The 12,534-nt window shown below is 31.0% G+C and overlaps 1 protein-coding gene and 1 long non-coding RNA gene across 5 annotated transcripts in view; one reads left to right on the top strand and one right to left on the bottom strand.

The window, feature by feature from the left end:
• The window catches only part of LOC129949266 (uncharacterized), a 126,798-nt gene that overhangs the window by 91,172 nt on the left and 23,092 nt on the right, over window positions 1-12,534 (top strand). For all 4 annotated transcript variants that reach the window (XM_056060616.1, XM_056060618.1, XM_056060619.1 and 1 more), the window contains exon 3: window positions 677-854. In XM_056060616.1, the coding sequence (XP_055916591.1) occupies window positions 677-854 (178 nt within the window). The remainder of the gene's footprint in view (window positions 1-676; window positions 855-12,534) is intronic.
• LOC129949267 (uncharacterized) lies at window positions 9,987-10,668 on the bottom strand. The gene is made up of 2 exons (XR_008782019.1): window positions 10,281-10,668; window positions 9,987-10,166 (listed from the first exon to the last, which is right to left on the bottom strand). It is a non-coding gene; the product is annotated as an uncharacterized LOC129949267 (long non-coding RNA).

Here is a 12,534-nt window from a genome sequence, read left to right as displayed (position 1 = left end):
TTACTGCAGTTGTTTTTTTAAATGTTAACCTAGAAAAATTGACTTTAGCTCTTATGTTTTCTGAAACTGTGGCAACATTTTCAAAGATAAAAACTTTAATCCATTTTTTACCAGATTTGAGTACAGTGAATCTAATAGCTTCAAAATCCTAATTTTGTTTACAAAGTTGAGTTAAGGGTATACTGTTTGTGGCCACAGAAATAACCTTTTTAGGAAGACAAAGATTTTCATGTAGCCAACTTATATTATGAGAGAATGTTGTGATTAACTTTTTTCAGAATATTAACTAATTTCTATCCTTATTTAGCTCCTTATGCCTACGTGATATCATATTTTTAAGTTTAAGAACGCTTAAATTTAAACAGCTTGACGTAGATATTGCCAATTTTTTTTTAAGACTAATAATATTATGGAAGTAATTTTAATGCAAACAAATAAAAATCATAAAGTGGCAACACTGACAGGTAAAATAAATCTAATTAATTTAACATTTCTCTTCAATTTACGAGTATGTACTTGCACTTCCTGTTATTCTCTTGTATATAATTCTTAACACAACTTTTTTCGTATAATTTTTCATTTCATATGTTTCAACATATCCTGTACCACCATATTGCCAATCTACATTACATACATACGTATGGATATCCTCTGATGGTCTCCATTACATATATAGAACATCGACTGCATCCAGTAATCTAACACAAAATGGACATGGACACAAAGGAGCAACTGGATTTACGATATATCATGGAGATGGTACAACCACGACAGCGTCAATCACAGCTACCGCACCGAATGGCAGTATATCAAGTCCAGCACGGCGTAGAGAGGTCTCACCGATACAGAATCACGTAAGTAACACTACCAATATAATTTCTAACTATTCTATACTATACGAGCAACATACACACACGACAAGGACGACGACGATAGATACCACAAAAAAAAATAGATATCAGTGCTTCCGGTATCCATCAGTATATCCCTTTGGGATTCATTCGCCTTTATCGTTATCCTTTTTTGTTGTTGCATTCTTGTGGTTATGTTAGAATGTTATCAAGGAAACGGCAAGGGATGAAGCAAAGGAAAAGATAGAGCTCTAATCCGAATGATGGTTATTTTATGGCAGCCACGAATGTATCTCATGTTTCACCCAAGCATCAGGATGCGGTCGCTGTCGGTTAAGAGTTGGGGGTAGGTGTACGAACTGTACGAAAAAGGGGTTGTGATTCTGTGTGGTATAAAGAAAAGTGAACAATCTAAAACTCCACTAAAGTATGTCTTTTGAAATCCTATGGTAGTTTTAAAGATACGATAGTTGAATTTTCTTTAGATGATAGGTACAAGGTACCGTACGTACTGTACCACTCTTTTAAGGGTCTGCAATCATAACAACTCGCTTAGAATTGGGTGTGGATGAGGAGACTCGACTTAGAGTTGGAGATGAAGAAACTTTGATGCAGCAAGCAACCCTTAGCTAACCACTGAAGGAGAAATTTATTCTTTGAAAGTTTGTTTTACAAGAAAAATATAAGAAAGAAAAAATTAAAGGATGTTTTTGTGTCGGGAAAAATGTTTTTCGTTTCGTTTCATTCTTTACTTTTTGTGTGTGTGTATGTGTATTTAATTCTCTCGCAGATAGGAATTTATTATTAGGAAAGTTTTGCGTCCAGTGAGAAGATTTTCTTTGACGTCCCGTCCATGTCTTAAGCCGTGTTTTTTGTGTCTTCTTTTCTCATAGTCATCGTCATCGTTATCCTTTCCGCCCTCTGTGCAACTCAACGAGACGAGAAAAATATAAGTTTCCATTTAATTGCATGTCTTTGAAAGGAGTCTTAAGAAAACATTACTCAGTTTGTTTTTTGTTCGTCCTTTAAGGACATTTTTTAATGATGTACTAACTTTAAATTGTCATGTAACTTAGCATTACATCGATTTTAAAATGAACCTAGCGTAATATCGTTCACTGTTGCTATTATATACCTTTGTTGGTACTTAACCTAATGCCTAACTTTGACAGTCTTGACTCCATTATTTGTGTTCATAGGTTAAAAATGCATGTTTTTCATGTGATTTTTTCAAACAATAGGTACTAATATTTTTGCTGCTGTTGTCATCACAAATGCAACCGAGTTGCATTCAATTAGAAAAAATAATTGTATGCATCTGATATCCTAAAACATCCGATTCAGAACATAATATATGAAACCTCGGTGGTTTTTGTATAGGCATTCGTATGTTTATGTCATTTTTATATGACTGCACATGCACAAGAGCTTTAACATTATGAACAGATGATAAAACATTCATGGAAATGAGGTTTTTCATTTTGCATTTTTGTTTTTTGTTTTTTAAATGGAAAACTCAGATAAATTTAAAAACAAAATCCTTTAAAGAATTTGAAAACAAAAAAGGATATTATTATGTTCTAGTTATGTAGCTTTTTGTTTTTTAATAAAATGCAAGGCTTAGTTGCACACGAACATTTTACATAAAAGGAAGCTTTTTTAATTGCATATGTTTTGATTTGAACTGAAAGCGAATTAAAAATTAAAAAGGTTAAATTGTATGAAATTAAAAAAAGAATAGGTTTATTCGTTTTAAACTAAATTGCCGCATGTAGGACACCAGCTGTTATTGGATTGAAAAATAGAATACTCATACTAAATTTATACACAAGTAGAAAATTGTGTAAAATATCATCGATTATCTGTTAAATATTAAAAAAAAACAATTACGTCAATCATGTATATTTTTTTCATTGCTCAGTTATAGATACATAGGATGAACTTTGATCCTTTAGACTCTGGTGGATTGTTGGTAAAAAAAAATTTAAACTCGGACTCAAACACGACCTTCATTTGAACTAGCAACATAATGACTTATGTTGGCGATTAGGTTCAAACTAGGAAATTAAGACTTAAAGTTTAATGCTTTTTTTGTGTTTCTTAAGACCAAAAAGAACAGCAGTCCCAATTTTCCAAAAGACAAAAATTCAAATTGTTTCAAGAACTACCCTTTCAATTTTTATGAAATTTTCTCTTACATCTTCTCTTAAATATTTTTTTCTTGTATTGGTCTATTTATATCCCATTTAACCGGTTTTTTGTCTAAACATTTCCCAGGAACTATTGAACCTATTGAAATTTTTTTTTTCTAAACAAGATCTTATATTTTCTAATCGATGAATATTGTTTTTTTTTTTAATGGCATTAAAATTTTAGAAAGTAAGAGTATTTAACAGGTTTATTTTTCAGTCCTGAAACAGATTCACTATTTTTAAGCCAACTCTTGATGATACGAGCAAGTTAGTGTTATTTTATTGATAATGTTACCTTATTATTAATATTTTTCATTTATCTTTAAACTTAAACTGAAAACTTAAGTTTTAAACGTAAACAACAGTTTAAAGAACAATCTTAATATCAATAAGTCATACAATTTACATTTTTTTTTAAATAAAACAAATATCAATGTTGAGAGAGAAATATTGGATGTGTTCATTTTACCCGAATTGCATAAATGAAGTCTTGAATTGAATTTTGGGTTTAAACGTTGTGTTAAAGTTTAAAGTCTTCAATAATTTGTTTTAAATTTAAAAGTCCGTAAAGATGAAAAAATCCCTTCACCTCATAACACTGTTGACGGTAACGTTTTTCTTGTTTTTTAAAATGAATTTTGTTTTGTTGGATTGAATTTTTAAATTTTTCAATTTTAAGTAAAATTAGATTAAACTTTGTATAAGGATATCAGATTTGTAAGATGTAAATTTAAGGACAATTCTATGACTTTAAGGTTACCACAAGAGTTTTGAGCACAGTTTAACACTTTTTGCTGAAGTTGGTCATTTACCAGAGAGAAGTTTGCAAGGATCACGATGTTTGCCTTACCTAGTTTACATTTTCGGAAGTATTGTTGAACTCCCTTAACATTTTCGAGGAAAATATTTGTCCAGAATGGATCAAAATTCAAACCGTAAAACAATTTGTACTAAAACAACATTCAGTGTAGCATGTTCCAGGGAAACCTTTTCGCGATAAGGCCTAATATAAGAAAATAAGATTTTAATATTTTTTAATAATAGTTTAAACTATTGAACAAAATTCAGCATTTGACAATTGATTTCGCTACTATTGTCAGTATATTTAACTTGTAAATTGTTGATAGTTCCTATAGTTGACAAAAAGCTATGGTTAGGTAGGTTATAGTGGCTGTACAAGATGGAAACGGACACACTTAGGCCAGTTTAATGACCCATTGTGATACCACATGAATCTTGAGGCTTCCTCCTAAGCTCAATGGAACCAGCTTGAGTCCCTTACGAAACGTGAGAGGCTGATTATACCGATATGATTTAGATCGTTAAAGAAGAATTCTTCTAGGTAATTCTTGCATTTTCGAGCCAGAGCAGGGCATGGACAGAGAAGATGAAGAACCGTTTCTTCCTCTTCCTCGTCCATACAGCTTCTGCAAAAGTCATTTGAGAACACGCCTAGTCTCGTGGCGTGCTTTCCTATTAGACAGTGTCAGGCTATGACACCTATTATTGAGCTTATATGCGATCTGCTTAGAGAGAGCAATCACCTTGAACGTTTTTAATTCAGATGTTTTTTGTGATTTGACACCTGGTGATGTTGTTCCACCTGGTGCCTGCCCTCCTCACAGCGTAGCGATTGGTATTCCAGTACTTTCCAAACGTGGTAGCATGGGCTGTACTGTACTGTTCCTGGCGAGTTCATCTGCCTTACAGTTACCTGGAATGTCTCATGGCCCGGCACCCAGCAAAGGTAAATATTATACTGTTTCGCAATCTCCATTAAAGATGACTTTGTAGACACAAAGTCCAGAGATTTGATAGCGGCCTGGCTATCAGAGAAAATGCGGATATCAGATGTTGATATCACGTTTTATTTGAGCCAAGACAAGACTTCTTATCACCAAAAATTCCGCCTGGAAAACGCTACAATAATTTGGAAGGCGGAATGAGAGACTTAATTTCAGTGGTTCAGAGTACACACCTCCACCAACCCCTTCTTTTGTTTTTGACCCATCTGTTTAAAAATGGATTGATTCATCCTCCAATAATGTCCTATCCTCCCAAAAAGATGTGGGAGGTATAGAAATCTGGAAGTTTCACAAAAAGCTATGGTACCCAAAAATATTCAGCTTCGGCAAAAAATACTTATTTGGCATTTAAGTGATTTATTTGTTTTTTCAGTTTTGAGCAATTTGACATTTTTTAATTTGAACGTTATTTAACCTTAAGCATCACCGATTTTAAATTGAATCGTTTATTTCATATTCAAAACAAATACAATAACACCCAAGGCGTACTAAGTCATGAGCCCAAACTTTTTGAATTTAGCGACAAAAAAAAAATCCTCTATGACTTATCGGGTATATTAATAAGTTCGAATATTTGCGTTATTTTTAGACTTTGTTTTTATTCTAACTGTCTCAAAGTTAATATACCATAATAAACCATGACAATCACTTTCAAAATTAAATGCACTACTGGGGCGTACGAACTTGCTCATATATCCAAAGATCCTGTTTTAAAATATTTCCTGTATTTATAGTTTTTAAATTTATCTGCAAAAAAAGATTTATTTTAAAAATTTAAATACAATTCGAAATACAAGTAAAAAAAAACTCAATTCTTTAATAATTTTTTTTGAAAATTGTTAGAGCGTTTTGTTTTTTAAATTAATTTTTAAGATATCGAATTAAAAAAAAAATATTTTTTTATCAAAAGTAAAAGAAATAATATTATTGATCATCAATTATTATTTTTAAATACAATATAAGGCCCTCAGCAGAAAAACAAATATTGAAATCGGTTGATAAAATTTTGAGAAAACTGAAAAACTAAACGGTTCTGAATGGTGTTTTATAAATAAGCTTTTACTAAACATAGACAAATGTAAATCAATGTATTTTACACGCAAATTCTTCTTATTCGACTAAACTCTCTATTTTCTCTGACTTAGGTATTTTTCTTGATTAAAAATTAATTTTTACAAATCCATATGACTATATTATTAAAAAAGCAAATAAGACACTCGGATTTATAAAACGGTTTTCACCTGATTTTCGCGACCCTTATATTCTTAAACTTCTTTATATACCATTTGTAAGACAAATATTGGAATATAGCTCCGTAATATGGGCTCCCTTTTATTCAGTCCATTTAAACAGAATAGAAGGAGTACAAATAAGATTCATGCGCTTCTGCCTCCGTTTCTTCCCATGGTCCAATAGGATCGAACTTCCACCGTACAATCATAGGCTTACGCTCATAAATCTTCCATCGCTTTCTAAACACAGCTAGTACATTCAGCTATGCTTTATTATAAAATTAATCGATGGGTCAGTCATATCACCATCAATTTAGGAACAATTAAACTTAATGTATAGCCGTTCAAGTATTAGAAGACAAGTTCCTTTACGTCCTACATCAAGCAGATCGAACTGTGCTAAAAACAGCCAATTCAGTTTACAACAAGTATAACTTTTTGGTATATACTGTAAGAGATGATTTTAAAACACTTCATTTTAGCTTTTTTTGCAAATTGCTTAAAGCATTGTAAATCTATTAATCTTAGAATAAATGCAATATTAGTCTTAAGTAATAAAGTTAGTTTGTTTAACGAATTCAATAAATAAATAAATAGAACTAGGTTATATGGGGTGGGGAGAGGGCTCCCTTCTGGAGCAATACAGGCATATTTTTATAGACTGAAAGAAGCTAAATTAAAAAAAAAATTCGCTTTGATTTGGATTTATGATCGAAAAATGTCTATAAGTAAAAAAATGGAAAAACAACTAACGGGAACTGGGTTAAAACATTAATTTCCAAATTTAAAGTGAATCGAACCAGGACAGACAGACCGACGGAATCGGGGAACCCACTTTCTTCGACTTCTCTACAATCGTTAAGTCATGTGTGATTAAATTATTTTCGAATGCAAAACTTCCGATTTACTTCTTCTATGACGCAAGTAAAAATTCAACGTGTGTTTTTTTAATAAATTAATTTTTATAAACGAGGGACAAATTTGGCTGACCTTTAAAATCTAACGAATCAATAACGTTATAGACTTTAATTAAATTTAAGTAGACAGTTTTTTTAAAAAACCCAAAAAACTGAAAATATTTTTCAAACAGAAAATGATATTATTAAGGTGTTTACAATTTATAGCATTTTTAGAGAAATCCAATAAACACCCTTTTTTAAAAACAAATAAGAACCTTTAAAACAAAAAAAAAAACAATAAAAACTTGGTTGCACTTTTAGAAAAAAAAACTTTGATAAAAAAATACAACCAACAAAATCCAATTGACAACTTTCTGATTAAAAATTAAAAAACTACATAAATACATACTTTCAAAAATTGGTAAATATAGATTTTTTACTCAAATATCGTGAGAACAATCAAGTGACTTATCTAAACAAAATATTCTGAGCTGAAAGCTTTAAAGTAACAATTTCTAACTCGAAAAAAGAGCAGCTTATAGCAATAAGCACAGTAAACCACCGCATCGGCTAAAAGCTCAAAACTGACGGTTAAAAACAGAAACTTCAAGGTTTTAATCTTTTTTGTTGCAACTTTCCCACCTGTAAAATATCAACTTTCTATGAAAATATATATATTCATTTAAAACACGTATTTTACTAGTTACAATTAAATCAGACGATGAATGACAAAAGTTAATTTGCATTGCTTCATAACTAATAATAAACAGGACATAAATATAATTACATGATTATTTATTAACATTAATTTATCTTCTAATGGCACAATTAAGGATTTAGCAAACTATTTGTCCTATCCATCATGATGTCAGACATAAATGTAAATTAATAATAACCAAACAAAAACTAAAACAAAAAAACTTACTTAAAATAACATATTTACCCAATTAAATAATCCCCTTCAATTTGACAGTTTACAGAATTTTTCCATTTAACAAAAATGTAAAAGCGTTTTTTTATTTTTATTTTGTTCGTTTTCATTCATACATTTTTTAAATGCAGAGTATTTATAAACCAAAATGGACTTAAAAGCTGATCTCTTTAGCCGAAAACTCAATTAAATCAGCAGATTGCTTTTTTTTACATAGTATTTTTTTCAAAAATAAAATCCTTTAAAAAAAATTATATATCCTGTCCACATCGTTAATTGCAAACCATCTCCAACGGTCCATGTCTGTAAATTTTATGCATATCTACATCTGATGTCCTTCAGTGAGCTTTCGCCATTTTTTTAATTATTATTCCTTTCACAAATACGTACCTACTAAAGGTCCTTGTACCTACATATATTAGGTTTACCTCTGTTATAGCGCTAAGGTTTTTTTTATTTTGTCTTGCAGGATATTTTGGTTGAGTGTTCTTAACCAAAAAGAACTCAACCGAAAATGTAGTTTCTTCCTCTAGTGTGTACTTGTTTAAAATACCATAATATATATAAAACTGAGGCTACATAGGTATAACCTCCTCAAAATTGCAATTGAAAAGGTTGACGAGGTATAGCATCGTTGGCGGTGAACCATTTTTTCCTTATTTTTTCATCCTTAAACAAAACAAGAAAAATAAAAATAAAATAAATAAATAAATAAAATGTCGTCCCAAATAAAAAACTTACAAATACAAAATGCGAAAGAAAGAAAATTCTTCATACTCAGTACATGCAGCAAAACCCAGTAATCCCTACTAATCTCCGGGATTTAAATAAAAAACACAACAAAGACGGTACAAGCTCTCGCATTCATGCCCTGAATATAAGGAGTTCCAGCCCCGCAACTAACCAACCAACCGACGAACCAACTAACAGCAACAACAACAACAACCAGACCATAAGCACCGACAAAACTTACAAAATAATGGCGATGGCATACAAAAAGAATTCCGGAAATGAAAACGACAATCCTAGTGAATTTATTTGTGTCTACGTTTGCACGTTTGTTTTGCTCTGCTCCGCTCGCTCTGCTGTACCGACTCCAACACCGACTCCGATTCCGACTCGACAACTGTGTGTTTTCTTTTTTAAACTTTATTGTAGATACACCGTTAGTTGAGGAGCTAAAGTGGAATAGGTAGACGATGTGCGATGGTCTTATGGAACAAAAATCCAGTAATGAACGAACAGTCCTTCGACTGGGACAACAACAACAAAATAAAAGGGGTTGCTATGCGGAAGGGATGTCAACAACAAAGTAATCTCATTCAAATCGTTGGGCGCCATTTTTCTATTTTCCTATTTTTTTGTTATTACATTTTTCAAAACCCATCGTCTTTCTTCCAATTCCACTTTTGTGGAACTATCGCATCGGATTTGCGTAGAACATAGTTTGATATCTGTGTTTAATAGAAGTTTTTTTTCAAAAGCGGTAAGAGAGGTTCATTTGACAAAACAACTCTTGAGTCAATCACCCTTAGAGAAACTCAAAGGGAATGTGATGATGGCCTACTGAAAGCGAAGCCGATATATAATGAAGGCGAATACTGAGCGATATTCTGTGTGGAAATTATTTAGGAATTTATTCACTTTGTAATTGAAAAATAGAACAAGGAGATGCCTTAAAGTTACTGCGAGCATATCCAAAAAGGAAACCTTAAGCTTACAACGCTGGATAACGCTTAATTTAGAAAACATTGTTACCATCTTTTCTCCGGGTAAAGTAGTAAAGATAATCTAATCGTAGTAAGGGGCGGTGGCGAGTGTATTTATAATATAAATATCCCTACTTCATTGTTTAAAATTATGCGGATAGTTTTGATATGCGTTTATCCGAAGCAGATTCATATAAAGTAATCAGATAAAGTTAATCTCAACTAACTGGATAAAACAAAATAATATGTTTTTATCCAAAGTAGATTCAGATCACTGGTATTACTTTTGAACTTAAGGGGGTATTCTGGTCTAGAGACATGAATTTTAGGTAATTTTTGAAGTGCTGTAGAAAAAAGCAAGCAACAATTTTACCATACATTTTTTTATACATTATTTATTCACGTTAGAAGCATACAAAAAAAATAAAAAAGTAAAAAAAAAAATAAAAATTCCGTTAGTTATCAGTTCATGGAGTGGTGCGTCTCAAAAATTTGGTGCGTGACCATACCCACGATTTTAACTCTCCTAGAAATCTGAAATCAAAAACTAAAAAAGATTATTAATCTACAATAATGTCGCAATGTCTGGAACTACGGAAAAGTTACAAACATTTCTTTTTACAAAATGGCGGCTGTCTAAAGAAAAATATAAAAAATTTACCATTTTTTTGAACATTCTTCGATTTGTTAAAAATATTAAAAATGAAAATTTGGGGATGGCCGTAGTTCCGGACGTAGACAAGTCCTTGAAGAAGAATCTCTTAAAATTTCAAGTAAATCGGTTCGGCAGAACCTGAGAAATCGTGGGTATCAGATTCAAAAAGACAGTTCTGAGAAAAACGCGTTTAAAGTACCCCATTATGTCTTTTGTTCTATTAGTTGCAGCCCAACCGATTTGGATGGCTGCTCAGCAAAATACTTATTTCTCCGAAAATAATTTGAATTTGGGAAAATCCTCTCGTAGACATATTCTAAAATAGTTATACTATGAAAATATGAAAAGAAAAAAAAATCGATTTTTTTAATTTCTAGACCAGAATACCCCCTTAAGGAATAGTGTCAGAAATCAAGATAATAAAACTAAATTGTGAAAACCCAAGAAATTTGGATAGTAGTGAATCTCAACTAACTGGATAACTGGATGAAGGATGCAATTTCAAGATCAAATATCAAAACAATAAAAATAATACAAGATTTAAATAATATTTTCAATGAAACATAATATTTTATATTCACGTTTACTCGTTTTATCCACTTTTACGGATACTTCGGATATCCAATCTACGATCCAGATCTATTATGGATATAAAATTTGTCTTTGTAGATAGTAAAATAAAAACAGTTAAGACCCAAGTTTTTGGATAATATTGAATTTTAACTATCTGGATAAAAAATCAGATTCCCAGATTTGATATCCAAATAGTTCGGATAGTGTCAGATTTATATAAGTTTTTTATTGAAATGAAAGGATATTCAATATTTTCTGCAAATCGTGATGTTCGAAGATGTTTTCTCATTTGATTCATATATCCATTTATCCGGAGAGGTAGTTTTAATATCCGAACCTAGATTTTGATCTATTCAAGATTTCTATTTTCTGTTGTAAATAATAAAATAAAAAAAGATGAGAACCAACCTTTTTGGATCTCAACCACCCGGATAACTTGACAAAAAACCAACTTCAAGATCAAATATCAAAACAATACAGGTAATGTCAGATATACATACATAGTTTCTTTATAAACCTAATCGAGATATTTATTATTGACTGCCCTGTTTTCTTTTGATATCTATTTATCCCGATAGTTCGGATATCCGATCCAAGATTCAAATCAATTTGGGATACACAATTTCCTGTTGTAAATAATAAAATTAAAATGTTAACACCCAATATTTTTTAATAATATTGAATCCCAACTATCTGTTTAACTGGATAAGAAATCAAAATCCGAATAATTCGGATAATGTCATATATACATAAATTTGTTATTGAACTATCTGGATATTTAAATTTTTCTGCAAAACTCTGATACCCGATCATAGATTCAGATCTATTTGGAATATACAATTTTTCGTTGTAGATATTAAAATAAAAAAGGTTGGACCTAAGTTTTTTGGATAATCAACTATCTGAAAGAAAAAATTCAAATTCAAATTTTAAAACAACTTGGATAATGTCAAATATACATAATTTCTACATTTATCTTAAGATGAATGAAAAAGTTAAGACCCAAGCAATGTGGATAATATTGAATCTCAACTATCTGAACAAATGGATAGAAAATCTGAATCCCAGGTCTGTTGGCAATACTATTCGGATAATGTCAGATATACACAAATATTTTATTGAACTATCCGGATATTTAATACTGCTGCATAGTTCGGATAACCGATTCTATATTTATATTAACTTGGGATATTCCTTTATCCGAAAAATTCAGATATCCGATCACCAGATTGCTTTGGGATACAAAATTGTCCGTTATTGGTAGAAAAATGAAAAACTTGTGAGAGACCCAAGCTTTTTTGATAATATTTAATCTTAACTATACCTGTAAGACTGGATACAAATTTTAAATCCCAGTTTAGATATCTGATAATTTTAGCTATGGTTAGTTTTTGTTTTTGACTGTTCGGGTGTTCAATGTATTTTTTTTCAAAGTTCGGATATCCGCTGTTAAATTCACATTTTCTTGGGATAAATAATTCGGACATCTAATCCTAGACTCATATCTATTTGAGATATAACGTTTTGCATTGTAGATAGCAAAGAACACAATTTGGGAATCATGTTTTTGGACAATATTGAATCGCAAATATCTGGATAACAGGATGAAAGATGCAAACTCAAGATCAAATATTAAAACAATACGGAAAATGTCAGATATACATAATTTCTTTATTTACCTATCCGG

The sequence above is a fragment of the Eupeodes corollae genome, chromosome 3 (assembly GCF_945859685.1).
Source record: "Eupeodes corollae chromosome 3, idEupCoro1.1, whole genome shotgun sequence".
NCBI lineage: Eukaryota > Metazoa > Arthropoda > Insecta > Diptera > Syrphidae > Eupeodes > Eupeodes corollae.
Note: the sequence above shows the minus strand (reverse complement) of the source record. Positions and strands in the feature narration are given on the sequence as shown.